This window comes from Bombina bombina, chromosome 5 (assembly GCF_027579735.1).
Source record: "Bombina bombina isolate aBomBom1 chromosome 5, aBomBom1.pri, whole genome shotgun sequence".
NCBI lineage: Eukaryota > Metazoa > Chordata > Amphibia > Anura > Bombinatoridae > Bombina > Bombina bombina.
This window is the reverse complement of record NC_069503.1, coordinates 482,603,293-482,627,205: the sequence shown is the minus strand read 5'-3', so window position 1 is coordinate 482,627,205 and position 23,913 is coordinate 482,603,293. Positions and strand designations below refer to the sequence as shown.

General features: G+C 38.3%; 1 protein-coding gene across 6 annotated transcripts in view; it reads left to right on the top strand.

Moving 5' to 3' along the window:
* Positions 1-23,913, top strand: part of LOC128660495 (uncharacterized) — a 422,478-nt gene that overhangs the window by 88,435 nt on the left and 310,130 nt on the right. For all 6 annotated transcript variants that reach the window (XM_053714388.1, XM_053714387.1, XM_053714386.1 and 3 more), the window contains 2 exons: positions 1,046-1,191; positions 1,346-1,462. In XM_053714388.1, coding sequence (XP_053570363.1) covers positions 1,046-1,191; positions 1,346-1,462 — 263 coding nt within the window. The remainder of the gene's footprint in view (positions 1-1,045; positions 1,192-1,345; positions 1,463-23,913) is intronic.

Here is a 23,913-nt window from a genome sequence, read left to right as displayed (position 1 = left end):
AAGGTAAAATTCTGCAGTGTTGCAGCTCAAATGAAGCTCAGTGTCGCAAACAACCAGAATGTTGGTATTGGACATACAAGTAAATTTTTTTTTTTTTTTTTAATTAAACACAAACCTTTTCATATGAGGAGGTGGGGGACAAAATGGTATGCACAAGCAGTCAGAGTAATTATATTGCATTGTAATGTTGTTTAGCCAATATGTTTTAGTTATCTGTCAAAAAAATAAAATAAAAAAATATTTGATTTAATTGTATACCGCACCACAAAGTCCATTAAGCAGACATCTCATTATGAGTCACGGTGCACAATGGTGAAATATAAATGAATTATACAAAACAGAGTGCTAAAGCGATACCATATCCAACACAAAACTTTTACGGCAAATATTACATTCTCAAGGTTACATGAAAACACCCATATATCGTACATTATACGATAATTCTGTATGAATGTCCCATAATGGCCAGATAGTCATATCCAATATTTCATTTCAAGAAAAAATAATTTCCATCTATATAGATAGTGTCTTATATAGTACCAGACAGCCAGCTTTTTGTAATCCAAAATTTAAATGAATAAAAAATTTCTACCTCTCCAATAGTTTTGAATTTCCAGAATAGCCCCTTTGATGTTGCGTTCCAATTGTGCAATCAATAAAGCATATATGACAGTACATATATAGTCATCCCACCATGTAATATGATTTAATGCATAAAAGAATTTTCCTTGAGTACCTCAAGCTTCGGAAACAGACTAGGAGCTTACCGATCCATCAAGAAAGGCCACTTGATACTCCACAATAAATCACAATTTCAATAGACACTGCAATACTCACGATCAGGCACATCCACTCACTAATTGCGGTATATTTATGCTATATCCATCCAGTGGCAAGCTCTCACCTACATTATGGCAGGGATATCACAAGGGGCTACAAAGCAGAGTAGAGAAATAGGTACTGACTTTGAATCTGGCCAAAATGTGCAGCGGGGGTCCAGCTGTCAACCCTCCACTAATAGAAACAATTTTCTTTTTCTCAATAGGATTGGAGTATGTGTTGGAACACAGAGTTCGAAATCGTGAATCAAAATTTTTGATAAAATATATATGTCACCTTTGTAATGTGGACAGTGATTTACAATCGACTCTGCAACATCTTACTGGCTATAAACATAGATGTGCCTACATTGTAAGTATATTGTTACAAAATGAGTGTTTTTTTATTTTTTTTCCTCTCCTTCCTGCTATAATTTATTGCCACCAGATTATAAACACATGTGCACACCTTTTTTCTTATCTTTTTTGTTTTTGTTTTGATACTTTTTATTTTTTCCACTGTATAGGCAAAAAAGTTCCCATATGTGCTGAAAGCCCCACACAGTGGTTTAGAAGACAGGACTGAATTCTTTAGAAGAATGGCCCAAGAAATAGAAGAGGAAGAGGGAATAAAAATGTATAAGGTGGTGCAATTTAATTTAAAATATTATGTTATATTGGTGGTAATTATGTTTTTTGTCTGAAAAAATATTATGTAAATGGAGGTCTTTGGGGGGAAAACCCCCCCACAAAAAAGTTAGAAATAGTCTATATTCACTAACCTTGTAAACTCTTCCTAAATTGTCTCGTAAATATCAGGAGTTCCTAATATTTGCAGTGAAAGCTGAAAATCAACAGCTTAAAGCTCTACCTTTAGCTATAGCAGCAGCACATTCTCATCAAAATCCTTCTGTCTCTTGTAGGAAAATTACCAATAGAAACATAAACCATAATGTTATTTGTGACCTGTGAATTTAAATAGTTAAAGGACCAGTAAATACAGTAGATTTGCATAATCAACCAATACATGATAAAAAGACCATGCAATAGCTTCAAATGAGTAGTAGATTTTCTTTTCTGACAAATTTCAAAGTAAATGCTTATACGTATATTCTGTGAATTCTTGCACATGCTCAGTAGGAGCTGGTGACTCAAAAAGTGTAAATAAAAAAAGACTGTGGAAGTAAATTGGAAAGATGTTTAAAATTGCATTCTCTATCTGAATCATGAAAGTGTAGTTTTGACTTGAGTGTCCCTTTAAGAAAGTATATACATAATTATACAGCATCAATGAGGTTTCTGAGTAAATATTCAGATCCACAACTAGTACCATTCGTAATGATCATAATGTTCAAATTCATTTAGCTTGATGTAAAGTATGTAAATAACTAGTCAGTAAGGTGATAAAATATATGAAGCACAGCTGTATAGGTATTAAACAAGAGAAGGAAAGGAGGAAATTAAAATGTGTCTGCGTAAGAGTACTGGTAATAGTCTGGGGAGGAACCCTCTCTCAATCCCTCTGCTAGATCCAGGTGGTTCCTTCCACGGCAGGCAGGAATTCCTCCTCTCCATGTCAGAAGCTTTGTCCATTCTGCTGTGGGAATATGTTAGACTCTTTAGTGCTGCATAAGAGACACTCTCTCTACAAGCCAGCGAGCAATAAACTCTGCGTGGTAACACAGTGTATTACTGAAAAAGGGTCGACCCTGAAAGCGGTACTGCAATGTACAATTAAAGACCAATAGAACGAAGGAGTAGGTCAATAAATCACAAGTGTTTTATTGTAAATGCAATCTACATGCAAATGTGAGGGGTATAACAAAAGATCTGACACTTTTTGTGCATTTGCTTCTTCAGAGCTCTTAAGAATTGCATGCACAAAAGACATCTTGATTAGATGTAGATTGCGTTTACAATAAAAGACTTCACACGATTGCATGTATATTGCGTTTACAATAAAATACTTGTGATCACTATTGGATTGACCCGCTCCTTCCATCTCTTGCAGAAAAACTAAGTAAAATAAGTGTTACGGTTGCCTCCAGGCTGGCTGGAAGTTGGACCGTAGAAAAAGGATGCTCCTAGCGCTCACCAAAGGAGCAGCAGCACCGTAGACACTATAACTGCTGCGTAGCCACCATAAGTAACGCAGACTCTACGAACCACCGCTGCTGGGCTGGTATCTCGCCGTCTGCTCTGCACCCTGGACCTACGACCAGGCTCCAGTAGGTGAACCTCTTCCTTCTTTAGAGCAAAGCAGGATCAGGAACAAGAGCTCTTACAGGAGCTCAGTAGCTAAGGGAGTATGAAGAGCATAGCAATCCCTGTAGTGATTATAGCGGTCCCCTACAAACATGAGTCAAAGCTGCAAGTTAGAGGGTCAGAATAGGTCTGATGTGCTGGAACACACAGCCTGGTTTTTATTGAGGTTACATGCAAACAGGACACTCTCAGGGGGAGGCATAAAATCCCCAATCACACATTTTATACATTTAGATAGAGACACACTCCCTTTGACAGGCCACAACATTACTTCAGCAGATAACATTACACACAATAAAACAATGCAGTCCACCTTATCACTAGCAGTCTGATTAGACAATGGGAATGTTTTATCACTAAACTTAATTAGAGCTGATCCCAGCAAACTTGTATTTAGAATTGAACAAAATTAACTTCTTAATGGCATACAATGAAAACCAATGCCTTTGCAATAGTGCTTCCCCTCTGTGGAACACTCTGCCTGTGTGGCATTTGGTTCAGCAAGCCCTATCCACTGAACCAAGTGGGAGAAAGCCAGGGACAAGTCATTTCACAGTTCTGGGGACATAGTCTTAAAGGGGCATTGTTCACCAAAGTCACAATATGTCCCCAGACGCTTCTTAAAGGGCCATACACACCCAATAAAAGTTAATATGTTTTCAGGGGCACAATCTTCCAGGGGCCATAGTCATGAGGAAGGAGGCTGGCAAATAGGCTTCTCCAAAATCCAGGGAAGCAGGGCAATTTTCCATTTAAAGGGCCAGTTACAAATAGCAGTTTGTAACATATCTCCCCTTTTGGAGGGAGACTAACCAGGCACCTGACCTTCTGTCGGTCAGTGCCTAAGTTAGTCTCGCAACCCACCCACAAATAAACATTAGCAGCAAAGTAGCCCCCCCACAATAAGTAGTACTGGCCTGTAGGTTCCAGGTTGTAGGATGAAAGTGTAGCATCCTCGGCCTTCCTGGCGCAGCTGGGCAAATAGCTGGTGGTACTTGGGGGGCAGAGGCCAGCGGCACTCTGCCCTGGTGCCAGCGCTTCTGCTGGGGTGAGGGGTTTGCAGGCCAGTCTTGTAACAAGGGGGTCTGTAGGGCAGAGGCCAGCAGCGCTCTGTCCTGATGCCAGCTCTTCTGCTGGGGGAATTGGGGCATAGTCCTGCCCGGTGGCAAAGGGAACGTGGGGGTTAACATCTCCACTGTTAACCCTGGGCCCAAGTTAGGAGTTAGCTGGGGAGGGGGAGATTGGCTTACCTCCTCCTCCTGATACTCCGGCGGCCGTTGGGAAGGGAGGTCGATGCTCTCCGCTCCCTGTGGAACATGCTGCGGCTGGGGAGAGAGACCGGTTGTCTCCTCTCCCTGGAAGGCACACTCCAGCTGGGGAGGGAGGTCGATGCTCTCCCCTCCCTGTAGCTGGGTCTGTCGCTGGGGATCTGGGCCGCCTGCCCAGCATCCCTGTAGGGCCGGTAGAGAGTCTGCGGTCCCATCTCCACCTGCCTGCTGGGGGTCCTCCCAGGACCAGTCTATGAGGCCTGCTGCCTCTGGTATCTCTGGTTGGGGTTGGGGAAGGAGACCGGTTGTCTCTTCCCTCTGCACGGTATACTGCCGCTGGGGAGGGAGGTCGCTGCTCTCCTCTCCCTGTGGAACATGCTTTGGCTGGGGAGAGAGACCAGGTGTCCATACCCTCAAACTCCACAGTTGGCGCTCAAAGACTCGTGCCGCTTCGTTCTCCATATCCAATTCCCGGATGATGCGACTGACTACCTCCTGCGCAGGGTCTGGACCATATCGGACTAGCCGCCTCTTTACCTCTGGAACGAAATCCGCGCCCTCATAGCGACGGATCCGGTTGAGGTGCTCTTCACATGGTTCTGACCAGTATCTTGTCAGCTCCATGCTGCTGTAGGTAGGGACGCTGCGCAGTGGCTAGCGTTGCCCTCAATAACTCTCCTACGATACCAGTGCTGTTGGGGTGCTGCTCCTTGCGCTAGGACGCTATCCCACCGCTACCGACAAATGTTAATGTTGCCTCCAGGCTGGCTGGAAGTTGGACCGTAGAAAAGGATGCTCCTAGCGCTCACCAAAGGAGCAGCAGCACCGTAGACACTATAACTGCTGCGTAGCCACCATAAGTAACGCAGACTCTACGAACCACCGCTGCTGGGCTGGTATCTCGCCGTCTGCTCTGCGTCCTGGACCTACGACCAGGCTCCAGTAGGTGAACCTCTTCCTTCTTTAGAGCAAAGCAGGATCAGGAACAAGAGCTCTTACAGGAGCTCAGTAGCTAAGGGAGTATGAAGAGCATAGCAATCCCTGTAGTGATTATAGCGGTCCCCTACAAACATGAGTCAAAGCTGCAAGTTAGAGGGTCAGAATAGGTCTGATGTGCTGGAACACACAGCCTGGTTTTTATTGAGGTTACATGCAAACAGGACACTCTCAGGGGGAGGCATAAAATCCCCAATCACACATTTTATACATTTAGATAGAGACACACTCCCTTTGACAGGCCACAACATTACTTCAGCAGATAACATTACACACAATAAAACAATGCAGTCCACCTTATCACTAGCAGTCTGATTAGACAATGGGAATGTTTTATCACTAAACTTAATTAGAGCTGATCCCAGCAAACTTGTATTTAGAATTGAACAAAATTAACTTCTTAATGGCACACAATGAAAACCAATGCCTTTGCAATAGTGCTTCCCCTCTGTGGAACACTCTGCCTGTGTGGCATTTGGTTCAGCAAGCCCTATCCACTGAACCAAGTGGGAGAAAGCCAGGGACAAGTCATTTCACAGGTCTGGGGACATAGTCTTAAAGGGGCATTGTTCACCAAAGTCACAATATGTCCCCAGACGGTTCTTAAAGGGCCATACACACCCAATAAAAGTTAATGTTTTCAGGGGCACAATCTTCCAGGGGCCATAGTCATGAGGAAGGAGGCTGGCAAATAGGCTTCTCCAAAATCCAGGGAAGCAGGGCAATTTTCCATTTAAAGGGCCAGTTACAAATAGCAGTTTGTAACAATAAGTAACTCCACAGGCGTGAGCACAATGTTATCTATATGGCACGCATGAACTATCGCCCTCTAGCTGTGAAAAACTGTCAAATGCATTCATAAAAGAGGCAACTTTCAAGGGCTTAGAAATTACCATATGAGCCTTCTTAGGTTTAGCTTTTAACTAAGAATACCAAGAGAACAAAGAAAATTTGATGATAAAAGTATTTTGGAAAGTTGTTTAAAATGGCAGGCCCTATCCGAATCACAAAAGTTTAATTTTGATTAGACTGCCCTTTAATTTGCATCTATGTGAAGAACATAGAAATGTAAATATGTGTGATGCTCTTCAGGGTTCAGGATTTAGGTCTAATGTGGTGTCGGGTTAGCGCACATGAAAACATACTAATCTTAAAGCATGTTATTGAAATATTAAATATAAAATTAAAAATATTAATAATGAAAAAATATTATAAAATATTTTACAGTATATAATTTTTAATTATTATTTTTTCATATTTTATATTTAGTATTTCAATAATGCGTTTTAAGATTTTACATGTATTTTTATTATTAAATATATATTTATATATCTTCTAATGTTAATGTAATGTGTGTGTGTGTGTGTGTGTGTATATATGTATGTGTATATATATATATACATATTTACATATATACATACACAGGTATAGCCCTTATAACTTTTTTTTTAAATATTTATTTGAATCATTTTTATCAGATAGTGTTAATATGAGTGTAGCTGTAATTTTAAATGTCACAAATAGGGGCGCTCCCTATTGGTGATATTTCTGTTTATTTTAGTTGTTTTTTTTTAGGGGAACTTATTTGGGAATTTGTTATATTGTATGTGTAGGCCCTGTAATTATTGCATATCAATTGTGTAATTTTAAATGTATTTGTCGTGATTAGTGCAACTTTTTTTAACTCACTTCCCTTTACGCAACGATTTCAGTCCCGCTAACTAGACGAGCGTATAATATAATGCGCTCTCGCGATAGCATTTACTTTACTTTAAACTTGTAATGTGCGCACTCTTTGACGCATGCAAAACACCTATATCACTTGCACGCAACAGTTAGCAAGACACTAGTAATCAAACCCAAAATGTATTGGAGATAAGAGTTGTCGTATATTAAATAATGGGATTGAACACAAAGTATTCAGTTGCTTTGAGAAACTGACTCAATCTTATGTTTGGCTCAGATACATTTAGCCAGTATTATAGTTGTTAATCTTTGAAAACTCTGGCAGACAGTCTGTGTCCCTCAATATTTAATAAGGGACTTTCAGTATTTCAGGTGCACGGCCTGTAATCTTTATTATTTTAATACATCTTAAATTGTGTTTTACTATGGTGCTTTTCTTGAGTAGATTGTTTGTGGTTCATTTTATACCCTTGACAATAAATTTTGAACTGCTTTTGGGGTCATCACCATCCTTTACAGACTAGTAATTGCTGTGAAAAGGAGAAACTCTGGAAATTAGACTCCTATATGTGAATAGAAAATTATTTCCAACTATTTCTAATGGCCTGTTGATAACATTATGCTATATAGTCTGTTTGTTTTGACTATAAGCCGTTATCAGATGCTTTTCAATACAATGCCTTTTTTGGGGAATCATAGAATTCGATCGGATGATTTCAGACATCAGTGAGTAATATCCATAGTTATTCAATCGCTTTCCATTGGCGCCCTCTCTGGGAATAGATTCCCTTTTGAATAGGAGGAAAAACTTGGTATGTATTTCTTCCAATTGTAAAAATGTAGTTTATTGCTTTTCAAAAAATTATTATTTTTTAAATTATTTTTTAAGGTTATTATAAACATATACAATGTATGCAGAATTGCCAAAACTTTAGTAGTACAAACGTTGGGATATAAGTCACGGTAATAAAACAGTGTACAGTCAGGTAAATATATATTCCAAATGAAATAGGCAGAGATATCAGTAACCTCATTTTTGTAATTATATATACCTCTTCTTAAATTAGTAAGACCATGGTATAAATATGCAATGGAGGCAAGTGAGTTAAGTCTATAGCCACTTTTGGGCTTAGTAGAGTATAAAACATTACATATATACAGTATATCAGCAACAAATTATGTAATAAGTTTGAACCATTATGGGCAACATTTCGTTGTAAACATATGAAGTACACTCATGAACAAATCATTACCGTACAGTTAATACCGATAATATCAATGATATAATAGATCTTTTAGCAATCTGTTTACTCTGTTCCAGTACAGAAAATGAGTTGTTCACACTTCAGAGTCTATTTATAACTGGAAATTTTTAAGATTCATGGAAATAAAATATAGTAGGCTGTTGTTATGGAGAGAGAAAATAAATGTTTCTATAGGATTCATTTTCCTTTGCTTACGAAGTAAGCTCACTGGTGTAAGGAGGAGGAAAATAAGGGATAATGGGGGAACGGAGCCATCAGAAACTCAAAGGAGAGAGGTTAGAGGCTAGGGGGCAAGTATTAGGAAATATAACTTTGAGGCTGGGTTGGTATAGAAACATATCATCCCCGGACCCATACAGTAGAGGGACATAAGTGGTATCTCCCCTCAGGGGTTGCTGTCACCACTGGATGAAGACGGGAAAGGGGAAGTGGATATGACCTGCTCTACCCCGTAGAGAGGGAAAGGACGAGGGGAGACACCTTTCTTTCCCTCCTCTTTTCCTCCCTTTCCGGGTATATATTATTAGAGCCCAGGTGATATTATACAAAATAGGAACATATATGTTATTGGTTTGCACTATGGGTATCTTAAGGACTCACAACACCTCTGAATATCATATTAAGAAACTGCCAAAGTCGCAGCCAAATCAAAATAAATGGAAGCTAACAGGGCTCAAAACTATTTCCTGTTGTTGGTATGGAGAGTGGCATATCCAAGAAATAATTCCCAACTATGGCGTACCCTGAGATATGTAAATTTAACCCAATTTAAATAGGAACTAGTTCATCCTATATATCTTTTGTACTTATTATCACAGGTTACTTTGTGATATAACCTGAACTGGATGGCCAATGGATTACTCAAATTAGGTTGCTGTAAGAAACCAACTGGTATAACACAACATATACTCTGAATTATATCTTGAACTTTTAAACTACAGTCTAATATGTGATTGTCCTCACTAACACGTCAGGCTCCCCTGTCGTGCGGGCCCGGGCCCAATAGAGTACTTTTTTTTTTTTTAAATACTATAATAAACAATCTATGCGTTTTGTATTTCTCCTTTTAACAGTAATACAACAAATGTGGGATGGCATCCCTAAATACTAAAGTAGGCCTCACAGACCTCAAACATGGTCCTTTGTACTAAGTGGGAATCAAGAGGAGAACATGAATATCAAGAAAGGGTGTAGGGGATGCATCTTCCCGTGCTCACAGAAGCCAGCTAGATAGACTATATTAACCTCACATGAGCAATAGCATTCCAGATAGTGCTTTATGAAACCAGAAACAAATACATTTATATAAAGAGCGAGTTATCATCTAGTAATTGTCCCATATAAAGATTATAGTCACATCTGGAGTCGCACATTATTTCCATAATGATTACAGGAGCACTGGTAGCAATTAAAATGTAAGTATGGCTTTTGGTGCAAATTAAAATTTATAGGGATTCTTCTTGAAAATTATAGTTATAATCTAGACTGCGCCATCTCGACCGCTGATGCCACAGCAAGACAATTATTTGTAGGAATCTCTGCATAAATATAATAGCCCCCTCTAGCATGCCAAATGCGTACAAACATATTACCTGCAGTGACATGTAAATAGATGTTATATTTCGACTTGTAGGATATATGAGCTAATATAATCCTAATATCATCCTGTAAAACTGAGAGGGGGGGGCAACAGAGATATTATCATCAAGCAAACTATGTAGCATAACCTGTTAGGTTTAAGAGGGGAGCTTTTAACATATATCTCAAGCCATCAATGATATTGAGCTAGAAGTATATATATTCCTCCGCTTTGAAAAGTATATAACCTTACAAACAGAATGCCAAAGAGTGTACAATATTAATCCCTGGAGTTATTCCCCATCACATTAAATATGTATCATAAGGTTAAGCCAAGCTGTGACTGCCATCTAGTGGTGAGAGTTGGGATGAAGAATAGATATGACTGTTTTTCTATGAAAACTCTATCAAGCTAACATTGCTCTAACTCCAAATCTAAAAGAACAGATAAAACAACCTATATATATATTACCCATAGACCTATAAATTAGCTGAAATCCGATAATTGTCCAATATATAGTTACAGGTCTGTGTTTTTAGATAGATGTCTTCAAAAAAAGTTCCTGTAATTAAGCGGCTGCTATTAAAGTGTGAGATAAGTCACCATATTCAATAAGTGGTGTAATCACTTTCATGTGGGGCAAAGTATCTTAACCCACTTCAGTATTCCTATACTGTATACATATCATATAAGCCTCTATTCTAAAACATTACAATATAACATAAGAGATCATTTATATCTACATCAAACCTAAACACACACAGTTAACCAAGTTTTCTTCTACAAGATATGACGAGTCCACGGATTTCATCCTTGTGGGATTTATCCTCCTGCTAACAGGAAGTGGCAAAGAGCACCACAGCAGAGCTGTATATATAGCTCCTCCCTCCTCTCCATCCCCAGTCATTCTCTTTGCCCGTGTTAGTAATTGGAACAGGTAAAGTGAGGTGTTAGTTTTAGATTCTTCAATCAAGAAGTTTTTTATTTTAAAATGGTACCGGTGAGTACTATTTCTTTCATGTAATTAGCAAGAGTCCATGAGCTAGTGACGTATGGGATATACATTCCTACCAGGAGGGGCAAAGTTTCCCAAACCTTAAAATGCCTATAAATACACCCCTCACCACACCCACAATTCAGTTTTATAAACTTTGCCTCCCATGGAGGTGGTGAAGTAAGTTTGTGCTAGATTCTACGTTGATATGCGCTTCGCAGCAGGTTGAAGCCCGGTTTTCCTCTCAGAGGGCAGTGAATGTCAGAGGGATGTGAAGGGAGTATTGCCTATTTGAATACAATGGTCTTCCTCTAGGGGATCTATTTCATAGCTTCTCTGTTATCGGTCGTAGAGATTTCTTCTCCTACCTCCCTTTTCAGATCGACAATAAACTCTTATATACCATTACCTCTACTGATTCTCGTTTCAGTACTGGTTTGGCTATCTACTATATGTAGATGAGTGTCCCGGGGTAAGTAAGTATTATTTTTTTGTGACACTCTAAGCTATGGTTGGGCACTTTATATGTAAAGTTCTAAATATATGTCTTTAAACTTATATTTGCCATGATTCAGGATAATCAGTATTCCTTAAATTCAGACTGTCGGTTTCATTATTTGGGATAATGCATATGAATAAATATTTTTTCTTACCTTGAAAAATTTCAATTGACTATTTTTCCCTGTGGGCTGTTAGGCTCGCGGGGGCAGAAAAAGCCTCATTTTATTGCGTCATTTTTGGCGCAAACTTTTTTTGGCACAAAATTTAGTTGACGCCGGAAGTTGTATTCAGTTAAACGTCATTTTTTTTTTTTTGACGCATGTGTATTCAGACGATTTTTTTGCGCCAAAAAATGTGGGCGTCGGTTTCGGCGTCAGAGGATGTGGTGTCATACTTGGCGCCAAAAAATATGGGCGTTGTACTTAGCGCCAATAATGTGGGCGTCATTCTTGGCGCCAAAAAATGTGGGCGTCTTTGTTTCACTTTTTTCTCACATTATTTAAGTCTCATTTTTTCATTGCTTCTGGTTTCTAGAAGCTTGTTATTTTGCATTTTTTCCCATTCCTGAAACTGTCATTTAAGGAATTTGATAATTTTGCTTTAAATGTTGTTTTTTTCTATTACATATTGCAAGATTTCTCGTACACTGTTCCTGTTTCAAAACGTACTGAGGGATTCCTGTTGACTGAGTTCAGTCCTACCAAAGCTAAGTTCATTTATTTTAAAATGTTATGAATGTTTATCTTTAGCTATGGTTTGTTATAAGTTTCATGATAAACTTTTACATGCAGAATCCATTAGTATTTATGCTTTATATATTGCTATTCTTTTTACATCTTATGTACAAGGTATACTTAGAATTATAAGAATATTTTTCTGATTCTATTTTAAAGGCTTTGTCTGACATCGCGCCTTCTAATAAAATTTTTAGGTCTTTTTCAAACTTCTTTTTTAATTATTGAAGTTTCAAATGACCAACAACATACTGCTTTATCCTTCTCTGATGATGTTTTTTCTCATTCAGAATTTTCTTCATCAGATATTGACACTAACAAATCTACTTTTTTATTTTTTATTAGAGTACATTTGTTCTTTGTTGAAAAGGTGTTGATTATTTTGAATATTGAGGTAACTAGTTCTTTTTCAAGACTAGCTAACATTTTATTTCTGCTTATTTTTTCTTCTGTGTTTTCAGAGGTTTTTTTCCAGTTCCTCATACTAGGGAATGGAATAGGCTGAGAATTTTCTTTTATTCCTTCTTCAAAGGTTTTAAACTATATTCTTTGCCGGCAGTTAATTTCAATTTGAGGGTTCTCCAATTTAATGGGGCTATCTCTACTCCTGCTAATTATGCTATTGTTTCTATAGCAAAATAGTATTTATTTTCCTTTTAGATGGTTGTATCTTATTTAAGGAAAATTATTTATTTTCAGGTACTTTTCTTGGACCTGTGATTTATTTGGATGATGTTGCAATTGCTTCATTTTTCTGTTTACTTTAAGATCAAGTATCAGATTATGATTTATTTTAGCATTGTTAAAGGGATAAAATCTACTAGACTAGGTGCTGTTGCATTTGTCTTGTTGTCTTGCATTTGTTGATTATGCAAGTCCAGTGTGTTGACTGGTCCTTTAACTGGACTATCATGCTAATAATTTCATTTGTGTCTTCATTTTATTGAATATTTTCGCAAATGAGGTTTAATCTATGTCTTTAGCTGTTTTAGCTAGAAGAATTTTGTGATTTCTAAAAAAATCCATATTTCTTTTTTTCTAAGATAATCAATTATTTGGTTCATAATTGGATTCAATTCTTAACTGTTACTCTGGGCTTCAAGATTGAGTTCTAAGACTAAAACTTTAAGCTTATATTAGTTTGGTTGTTCTTATTAAGGAACAAATTCCTGAATTCTTTCCCAAGTAACATGTTTTTAATTGGAAATTTTTTAGTTCAAAATCAGCTCCCTAAATTTGCATGTATGTGCTGTATTCCAGCTTGGCTGGTAAGGGGCAGGTTAAGACTTTTTTGAAATTTGTTTGGTTCTATTCGGTCCAAATTTCTTAGATTTTGGGTACAGAATAAAATTCAGAGTAAAACCGTCTGTGAGAAGTCTTTTTTTCTCTATTATATTCCAGCTATTCCAGTAAGGCTAACAATTTCCTTAAGTGTGTTTCAGTCTTATATATTTTGGGTAATGTTGAAGCGCGGCTGATCACCCGTTGGGGCTCAAGCGCTGCTCAGACCTGGAATCTTCTGGGGTATTTCTTGCAGTTCCATTTTTAGGAACTGGGTTTTGGGGTTTTATTCAAAACTATTCATTGTTCCAAAGATAGAAAATCTTTTTTATATAAATGTACCATCTTTTAGATTTGTATTTATACGGTCTATTCTGCCTTTTTTTGGTCAGTGATAGCATTATTTGTTTTCATTAGATACAATAGATGCATATCTTCATTTTCTGTTTTCATTCAGATTATTTTCTGAGGCTGCGGAATCTCATATGATTCAACTTTGTTTTTTCAGGACATAGTTAGAGGATCTTTTTTTCAAAAGCTCTTGATTCCTCACACAAGGGTCACCTTTTTTAGGTTTCCAGATAGTTTGTGTCACTGTCTTTGTCTCTAACAGACAAGTGACAATTTTATTGAGTTCCATCTATCGGTACCTTCAGTCTCTATTATTTCCTTCAGTTGATATATATGCATGGAAGTTTTAGGTCTTATGGCTGCAGCATTGGATTCAATTCCCTTTGCTCATTTTCATAGAAAACCTTTCCAGTTTTTTTATGCTGAATAATGGTGCAGGGATTCTAAGATTTCACTTTTTAAATCTTCGAATCCTAATGTTTAACTATCTTTGATTTGGTGGTTAAGATCACCATCATTTAGTTCTACAGGTTTCTTCATTTCTTTCAACCTGGACCATGATCTCTACAGATGCGAGCCTTTTAGGTTGGGAGGCTGTCTGAGGATCTCTGTCAGCACAAGGGGTTTGGAAATCTCAGGAGGCGAGATTACCATTTGATATTTTGGAACTCCGTGCATTCTCAGAGTTCTTCAGTTGGTTTCTTTTTGAAGAAGAGACGTTTATTGTTTTTTAGACAATTTCACAACTGTGGTGTATGTCAATCATCAGGGTGGGACTATCAGTCCTTAGGCTGTGACAGAAGTATCTCGGATATTTGCTTGGGCTAAATCCAGCTCCTATCTAAATTCTGTGATCTTTTTCCCAGGTATAGACATTGGGAAGCGGATTATCTCTGTTAATCAAGCTTTACATCCGGGAGAATAGTCTCTTTTACCCAGATATGTTTTTAAATTTTTCAGATGTGAGGGTTTCCAGAAATAGATCTGTTGGCATCTCATCTGAATAAAGAACTTCCCAGGGGCCTATTCAGGTCCGGGGATCCTCACGCGGAAGTAGTGTATGCATTGACACTTCCTTGGAATTATCATTCTGCCTATATCTTTCCACCTCTAGTTCTTCTTCCAAAAGTGATTTCCAAAATTCTAATGGAATGTTTGTACTGCTGGTGGCTCCAGCATGGCCTCACAGGTTTTGGTATGCGGATCTCATTCGGATGGCCAGTTGCCAACCTTGGACACTTCCGTTAAGACCAGACCTTCTTTCTCAAGGCCCATTTTTCCATCAGGATCTCAAATCATTAAATTTGAAGGTATGGAGATTGAACGCTTGATTCTTAGTCATAGAGGTTTCTCTGACTCATTGATTAATACTATGTTTCAGGCTCGTAAATCTGTCTCTAGAAAGATTTATTATCGAGTCTGGAAGACCTACATTTCTTAGTGTTTTTCTCATAAATTCTTTTAGAATTTCTAGAATTTTACAATTTCTTCAGGTTGGTTTGGATAAGGGTTTGTCTGCAAGTTTTTTGAAAGGACAAATCTCTACTCTTTCTGTTCTTTTTTCACAGAAAGATTGCTAATCATCCTGATATTCATTGTTTTGTACAGGCTTTGGTTCGTATCAAGCCTGTCATTAAGTCAATCTCTCCTCCTTGGAGTCTCAATTTGGTGCTGAGGGCTTTACAGGCGCCTCCGTTTGAACCTATGCATTCTCTGGACATTAAATTACTTTCTTGGAAAGTATTGTTCCTTTTGGCTATCTCTTCTGCTGGAAGAGTTTCTGAGTTATCTGCTCTTTCTTGTGAATCTCCTTTTCTGATTTTTCATCAGGATAAGGCAGTGTTACTTCCTGATATTCATCATTTTGTTCAGGCTTTGGTTCGTATCAAACCTGTCATTAAGCCAATTTCTCCTCCTTGGAGTCTTAATTTGGTTCTGAAGGCGTTACAGGCTCTTCTATTTTGAGCATATGCTTGCTCTGGACATTAATTACTTTCATGGAAAGTATTGTTCTTTTTAGACATATCTTCAGCTAGAACAGTTTTTGAATTATCTGTTCTTTCTTGTGAATCTCCTTTTTCTGATTTTTTCATCAGGATAAGGTGGTTTTTGCTGTCCTCATTTCAATTCTTACCTAAAGTTGTAAATTCTAACAACATTAGGGAGGAATTATTGTTTTCCTAAGACTTCTTTGGTAAGATTCTTACATTCTTTGGATATGGTAAGAGTTTTGAAATCCTATGTTGAAACTATTCAGATTTCAGACAGACTTCTAGTCTATTTGTTTATCTTTTCTGGTTTTAGGAAGGTCAAAAGGCTTCTGCCATTTATTTGGCATCTTGGTTAAACTTTTGATTCATCATGCTTATTTGGAGTCGGGTGGATTCCCGCCTCAGAGGATTACGGCTCATTCTACTAGGTAAGTTTCTACTTCCTGGGCTTTTTAAGAATGAAGCTTCTGTTGATCAGATTTGCAAAGCAATGACTTGGTCTTCTTTGCATACTTTTACTATGTTCTACCATTTTGATGTTTTCTCTTCTTTAGAAGCAGTTTTGGTAGAATGGTACTTCAGGCAGCTGTTTCAGTTTGATTCTTCTGCTTATAATTTCAGGGTTTTTTTTATAAAAATTGAAACTTTTTGATTTGGGTAGTGGATTAATTTTTCAGCGGAATTGGCTGTCTTTATTTTATCCTTCCCTCTCTAGTGACTCTTGCGTGTAAGTTCCACATCTTGGGTATCTGCTATCCCATACGTCACTAGCTCATGGACTCTTGCTAATTACATGAAAGAAAACATAATTTATGTAAGAACTTACCTGATAAATTCATTTCTTTCATATTAGCAAGAGTCCATGAGGCCCACCCTTTTTGTGGTGGTTATGATTTTTTTGTATAAAGCACAATTATTCCAATTCCTTATTTTTGATGCTTTCGCTCCTTTCTTATCACCCCACTTCTTGGCTATTCGTTAAACTGAATTGTGGGTGTGGTGAGGGGTGTTTTTATAGGCATTTTAAGGTTTGGGAAACTTTGCCCCTCCTGGTAGGAATGTATATTCCATACGTCACTAGCTCATGGACTCTTGCTAATATGAAAGAAATGAATTTATCAGGTAAGTTCTTACATAAATTATGTTTTTCCTCAGGGAAAAATGGATAAGGAATGAAGAAATTTTTCTGCCCTGAGGTTCATGATCTTTGCAGACGTTACTAAGATCCATTCTGGTTCCCACAGAGTTTCTGAAGGTAGTGCAAGAAAAATCTTCAGTGTGGAGAACGGTGTCATGCTTTAAGCAACATTGAGGTATGTTCAGTCTTTTATTTCTGAGGAGACTTGTTATATCAGAATTGGCTGACATTTGTTTCCCTGCAAGGGAAGGGGTAAGCAGTAGACCTTTATGAAACTGAGGGTGTTACTGAAAGGCCTATTTGTTTTCTATACATATTGTTATTTACTTTGGCAATATTTATATTTGGTCTTGACACTGGGAGAGGCAGCTTGTTTTATTTTTATTATTCAGGGCTGTAGTTTTATGTTTTGAGATCGTATGTACTGGGGACCACATGGCTTTATTCAAACCGCTTCCTATGTGGTTGATGGGCGGGGCCTATTTCACGTGCTCAGACGCACAGTTTCCTCTCACTAGGAAGGCAGCAGGCATCAGCTCCGGTGGGGCCTAAGGTTATTTTCCAGTCACCGGATCGTTGTTGAGTCTAATTTTAGTACCCTAAGGGCAGGTAGGCGCCTCAGCAGAGCTGTGGCGAGGTGCAAAGGCTGTTTTCATTATTTAAGTATATTTTTTGAATAAAAATGTCTCAAAGGGTGATTTCACTTTTGTTCCTAGGGTGCAATCATTTTTGGAAAAATGAAACTGTTGTTTACAATTGCTTAGCGATAAGAAAGTTTTTAGGGCAGTGTGAAAAAATTGTTGCGCTTTTTATTCCTTAAAGGCGCAGTACGTTTTTTTGCAAAAAGTTTTTTTTTAATCAAATAAGGTGATTTACGACTATTGTGGCAATTGCTAGTCTGTTTAACATGTCTGAACTTGAGGAAACTCCTTGTTCTATGTGTTTAGAAGCCATTGTGGAACCCCCTCTTACTTTGTGTACCTTTTGTACTGAAAGGGCCTTACAATGTAAAAAGCATATTTTATGTAAAGAAAGTGTGCCTAAGGATGATTCTCAGTCTGAAGGAATCAGGATATGCCATCTAATTCTCCCCAAGTGTCACAACCATTAACGCCCACGCAAGCGACGCTGAGTTCTTCAAATGCGTCTAATTCTTTTACTCTGCAGGATATGGCTGCAGTTATGTCAACTACCCTTACAGAGGTATTATCTAAGTTACCAGTGTTACAGGGTAAACGCAGTAGGACAGGAATTAATGTGAATACTGAGTCCTCTGATGCTTTGTTGGCTATTTCTGATGTGCCCTCACAGGGATCTGAGTTGGGGGTAGGGGAAATTTTGTCTGAGGGAGAACTTTCGGACCCTGGAAGTATGTTACCTCAGACAGATTCAAACGTTATGTCCTTTAAATTTAAGCTAGAACACTGGATGTCTGTGACCCTATTATGGTTCCTCAAGAGAAATTGTGTCAAATGGACAAAGTACCCACTTACACTGATGTTTTTCTGGTTCCTAAGAGAATTTCGGAGATTATTAAGAAGGAGCGGGATAGACCGGGTATACCGTTCCCCCCCCCTCCTAATTTTAAGAAAATGTATCCCATGGCAGACTGTCCCTAAGGTGGAGGGATCTATATCTACCCTGGCTAAGCGTACAACTATTCCTATTGAGGACAGTTGTGCCTTCAAAGACCCTATGGATAAAAAATTAGAGGGTCTTCTAAAGAAGTTATTTATTCATCAGGGTTTCCTTTTTCAACCAACAGCCTGCATTGTTCCAGTAACTACTGCAGCGGCTTTCTGGTTTGATGCCTTGGAAGAGTCTCTTAAAGTTGAGACCCCCTTAGAGGATATTTTAGATAGAATTAAGGCTCTCAAGCTAGTTAATTCTTTTGTCAGATGCCGCCTTTCAAATTGCTAAAATTGTATTTATACGGTCTATTCTGCCTTTTTTTGGTCAGTGATAGCATTATTTGTTTTCATTAGATACAATAGATGCATATCTTCATTTTCTGTTTTCATTCAGATTATTTTCTGAGGCTGCGGAATCTCATATGATTCAACTTTGTTTTTTCAGGACATAGTTAGAGGATCTTTTTTTCAAAAGCTCTTGATTCCTCACACAAGGGTCACCTTTTTTAGGTTTCCAGATAGTTTGTGTCACTGTCTTTGTCTCTAACAGACAAGTGACAATTTTATTGAGTTCCATCTATCGGTACCTTCAGTCTCTATTATTTCCTTCAGTTGATATATATGCATGGAAGTTTTAGGTCTTATGGCTGCAGCATTGGATTCAATTCCCTTTGCTCATTTTCATAGAAAACCTTTCCAGTTTTTTTATGCTGAATAATGGTGCAGGGATTCTAAGATTTCACTTTTTAAATCTTCGAATCCTAATGTTTAACTATCTTTGATTTGGTGGTTAAGATCACCATCATTTAGTTCTACAGGTTTCTTCATTTCTTTCAACCTGGACCATGATCTCTACAGATGCGAGCCTTTTAGGTTGGGAGGCTGTCTGAGGATCTCTGTCAGCACAAGGGGTTTGGAAATCTCAGGAGGCGAGATTACCATTTGATATTTTGGAACTCCGTGCATTCTCAGAGTTCTTCAGTTGGTTTCTTTTTGAAGAAGAGACGTTTATTGTTTTTTAGACAATTTCACAACTGTGGAGTATGTCAATCATCAGGGTGGGACTATCAGTCCTTAGGCTGTGACAGAAGTATCTCGGATATTTGCTTGGGCTAAATCCAGCTCCTATCTAAATTCTGTGATCTTTTTCCCAGGTATAGACATTGGGAAGCGGATTATCTCTGTTAATCAAGCTTTACATCCGGGAGAATAGTCTCTTTTACCCAGATATGTTTTTAAATTTTTCAGATGTGAGGGTTTCCAGAAATAGATCTGTTGGCATCTCATCTGAATAAAGAACTTCCCAGGGGCCTATTCAGGTCCGGGGATCCTCACGCGGAAGTAGTGTATGCATTGACACTTCCTTGGAATTATCATTCTGCCTATATCTTTCCACCTCTAGTTCTTCTTCCAAAAGTGATTTCCAAAATTCTAATGGAATGTTTGTACTGCTGGTGGCTCCAGCATGGCCTCACAGGTTTTGGTATGCGGATCTCATTCGGATGGCCAGTTGCCAACCTTGGACACTTCCGTTAAGACCAGACCTTCTTTCTCAAGGCCCATTTTTCCATCAGGATCTCAAATCATTAAATTTGAAGGTATGGAGATTGAACGCTTGATTCTTAGTCATAGAGGTTTCTCTGACTCATTGATTAATACTATGTTTCAGGCTCGTAAATCTGTCTCTAGAAAGATTTATTATCGAGTTTGGAAGACTTACATTTCTTAGTGTTTTTCTCATAAATTCTTTTAGAATTTCTAGAATTTTACAATTTCTTCAGGTTGGTTTGGATAAGGGTTTGTCTGCAAGTTTTTTGAAAGGACAAATCTCTACTCTTTCTGTTCTTTTTTCACAGAAAGATTGCTAATCATCCTGATATTCATTGTTTTGTACAGGCTTTGGTTCGTATCAAGCCTGTCATTAAGTCAATCTCTCCTCCTTGGAGTCTCAATTTGGTGCTGAGGGCTTTACAGGCGCCTCCGTTTGAACCTATGCATTCTCTGGACATTAAATTAATTTCTTGGAAAGTATTGTTCCTTTTGGCTATCTCTTCTGCTGGAAGAGTTTCTGAGTTATCTGCTCTTTCTTGTGAATCTCCTTTTCTGATTTTTCATCAGGATAAGGCAGTGTTACTTCCTGATATTCATCATTTTGTTCAGGCTTTGGTTCGTATCAAACCTGTCATTAAGCCAATTTCTCCTCCTTGGAGTCTTAATTTGGTTCTGAAGGCGTTACAGGCTCTTCTATTTTGAGCATATGCTTGCTCTGGACATTAATTACTTTCATGGAAAGTATTGTTCTTTTTAGACATATCTTCAGCTAGAACAGTTTTTGAATTATCTGTTCTTTCTTGTGAATCTCCTTTTTCTGATTTTTTCATCAGGATAAGGTGGTTTTTGCTGTCCTCATTTCAATTCTTACCTAAAGTTGTAAATTCTAACAACATTAGGGAGGAATTATTGTTTTCCTAAGACTTCTTTGGTAAGATTCTTACATTCTTTGGATATGGTAAGAGTTTTGAAATCCTATGTTGAAACTATTCAGATTTCAGACAGACTTCTAGTCTATTTGTTTATCTTTTCTGGTTTTAGGAAGGTCAAAAGGCTTCTGCCATTTATTTGGCATCTTGGTTAAACTTTTGATTCATCATGCTTATTTGGAGTCGGGTGGATTCCCGCCTCAGAGGATTACGGCTCATTCTACTAGGTAAGTTTCTACTTCCTGGGCTTTTTAAGAATGAAGCTTCTGTTGATCAGATTTGCAAAGCAATGACTTGGTCTTCTTTGCATACTTTTACTATGTTCTACCATTTTGATGTTTTCTCTTCTTTAGAAGCAGTTTTGGTAGAATGGTACTTCAGGCAGCTGTTTCAGTTTGATTCTTCTGCTTATAATTTCAGGGTTTTTTTTATAAAAATTGAAACTTTTTGATTTGGGTAGTGGATTAATTTTTCAGCGGAATTGGCTGTCTTTATTTTATCCTTCCCTCTCTAGTGACTCTTGCGTGTAAGTTCCACATCTTGGGTATCTGCTATCCCATACGTCACTAGCTCATGGACTCTTGCTAATTACATGAAAGAAAACATAATTTATGTAAGAACTTACCTGATAAATTCATTTCTTTCATATTAGCAAGAGTCCATGAGGCCCACCCTTTTTGTGGTGGTTATGATTTTTTTGTATAAAGCACAATTATTCCAATTCCTTATTTTTGATGCTTTCGCTCCTTTCTTATCACCCCACTTCTTGGCTATTCGTTAAACTGAATTGTGGGTGTGGTGAGGGGTGTTTTTATAGGCATTTTAAGGTTTGGGAAACTTTGCCCCTCCTGGTAGGAATGTATATTCCATACGTCACTAGCTCATGGACTCTTGCTAATATGAAAGAAATGAATTTATCAGGTAAGTTCTTACATAAATTATGTTTTTCCTCAGGGAAAAATGGATAAGGAATGAAGAAATTTTTCTGCCCTGAGGTTCATGATCTTTGCAGACGTTACTAAGATCCATTCTGGTTCCCACAGAGTTTCTGAAGGTAGTGCAAGAAAAATCTTCAGTGCGGAGAACGGTGTCATGCTTTAAGCAACATTGAGGTATGTTCAGTCTTTTATTTCTGAGGAGACTTGTTATATCAGAATTGGCTGACATTTGTTTCCCTGCAAGGGAAGGGGTAAGCAGTAGACCTTTATGAAACTGAGGGTGTTACTGAAAGGCCTATTTGTTTTCTATACATATTGTTATTTACTTTGGCAATATTTATATTTGGTCTTGACACTGGGAGAGGCAGCTTGTTTTATTTTTATTATTCAGGGCTGTAGTTTTATGTTTTGAGATCGTATGTACTGGGGACCACATGGCTTTATTCAAACCGCTTCCTATGTGGTTGATGGGCGGGGCCTATTTCACGTGCTCAGACGCACAGTTTCCTCTCACTAGGAAGGCAGCAGGCATCAGCTCCGGTGGGGCCTAAGGTTATTTTCCAGTCACCGGATCGTTGTTGAGTCTAATTTTAGTACCCTAAGGGCAGGTAGGCGCCTCAGCAGAGCTGTGGCGAGGTGCAAAGGCTGTTTTCATTATTTAAGTATATTTTTTGAATAAAAATGTCTCAAAGGGTGATTTCACTTTTGTTCCTAGGGTGCAATCATTTTTGGAAAAATGAAACTGTTGTTTACAATTGCTTAGCGATAAGAAAGTTTTTAGGGCAGTGTGAAAAAATTGTTGCGCTTTTTATTCCTTAAAGGCGCAGTACGTTTTTTTGCAAAAAGTTTTTTTTTAATCAAATAAGGTGATTTACGACTATTGTGGCAATTGCTAGTCTGTTTAACATGTCTGAACTTGAGGAAACTCCTTGTTCTATGTGTTTAGAAGCCATTGTGGAACCCCCTCTTACTTTGTGTACCTTTTGTACTGAAAGGGCCTTACAATGTAAAAAGCATATTTTATGTAAAGAAAGTGTGCCTAAGGATGATTCTCAGTCTGAAGGAATCAGGATATGCCATCTAATTCTCCCCAAGTGTCACAACCATTAACGCCCACGCAAGCGACGCTGAGTTCTTCAAATGCGTCTAATTCTTTTACTCTGCAGGATATGGCTGCAGTTATGTCAACTACCCTTACAGAGGTATTATCTAAGTTACCAGTGTTACAGGGTAAACGCAGTAGGACAGGAATTAATGTGAATACTGAGTCCTCTGATGCTTTGTTGGCTATTTCTGATGTGCCCTCACAGGGATCTGAGTTGGGGGTAGGGGAAATTTTGTCTGAGGGAGAACTTTCGGACCCTGGAAGTATGTTACCTCAGACAGATTCAAACGTTATGTCCTTTAAATTTAAGCTAGAACACTGGATGTCTGTGACCCTATTATGGTTCCTCAAGAGAAATTGTGTCAAATGGACAAAGTACCCACTTACACTGATGTTTTTCTGGTTCCTAAGAGAATTTCGGAGATTATTAAGAAGGAGCGGGATAGACCGGGTATACCGTTCCCCCCCCCTCCTAATTTTAAGAAAATGTATCCCATGGCAGACTGTCCCTAAGGTGGAGGGATCTATATCTACCCTGGCTAAGCGTACAACTATTCCTATTGAGGACAGTTGTGCCTTCAAAGACCCTATGGATAAAAAATTAGAGGGTCTTCTAAAGAAGTTATTTATTCATCAGGGTTTCCTTTTTCAACCAACAGCCTGCATTGTTCCAGTAACTACTGCAGCGGCTTTCTGGTTTGATGCCTTGGAAGAGTCTCTTAAAGTTGAGACCCCCTTAGAGGATATTTTAGATAGAATTAAGGCTCTCAAGCTAGCTAATTCTTTTGTCAGATGCCGCCTTTCAAATTGCTAAATTGGCGGCTAATAATGCAGGATTTGCCATTTTAGCGCGAAGAGCATTACGGCTAAAATCGTGGTCTGCTGATGTGTC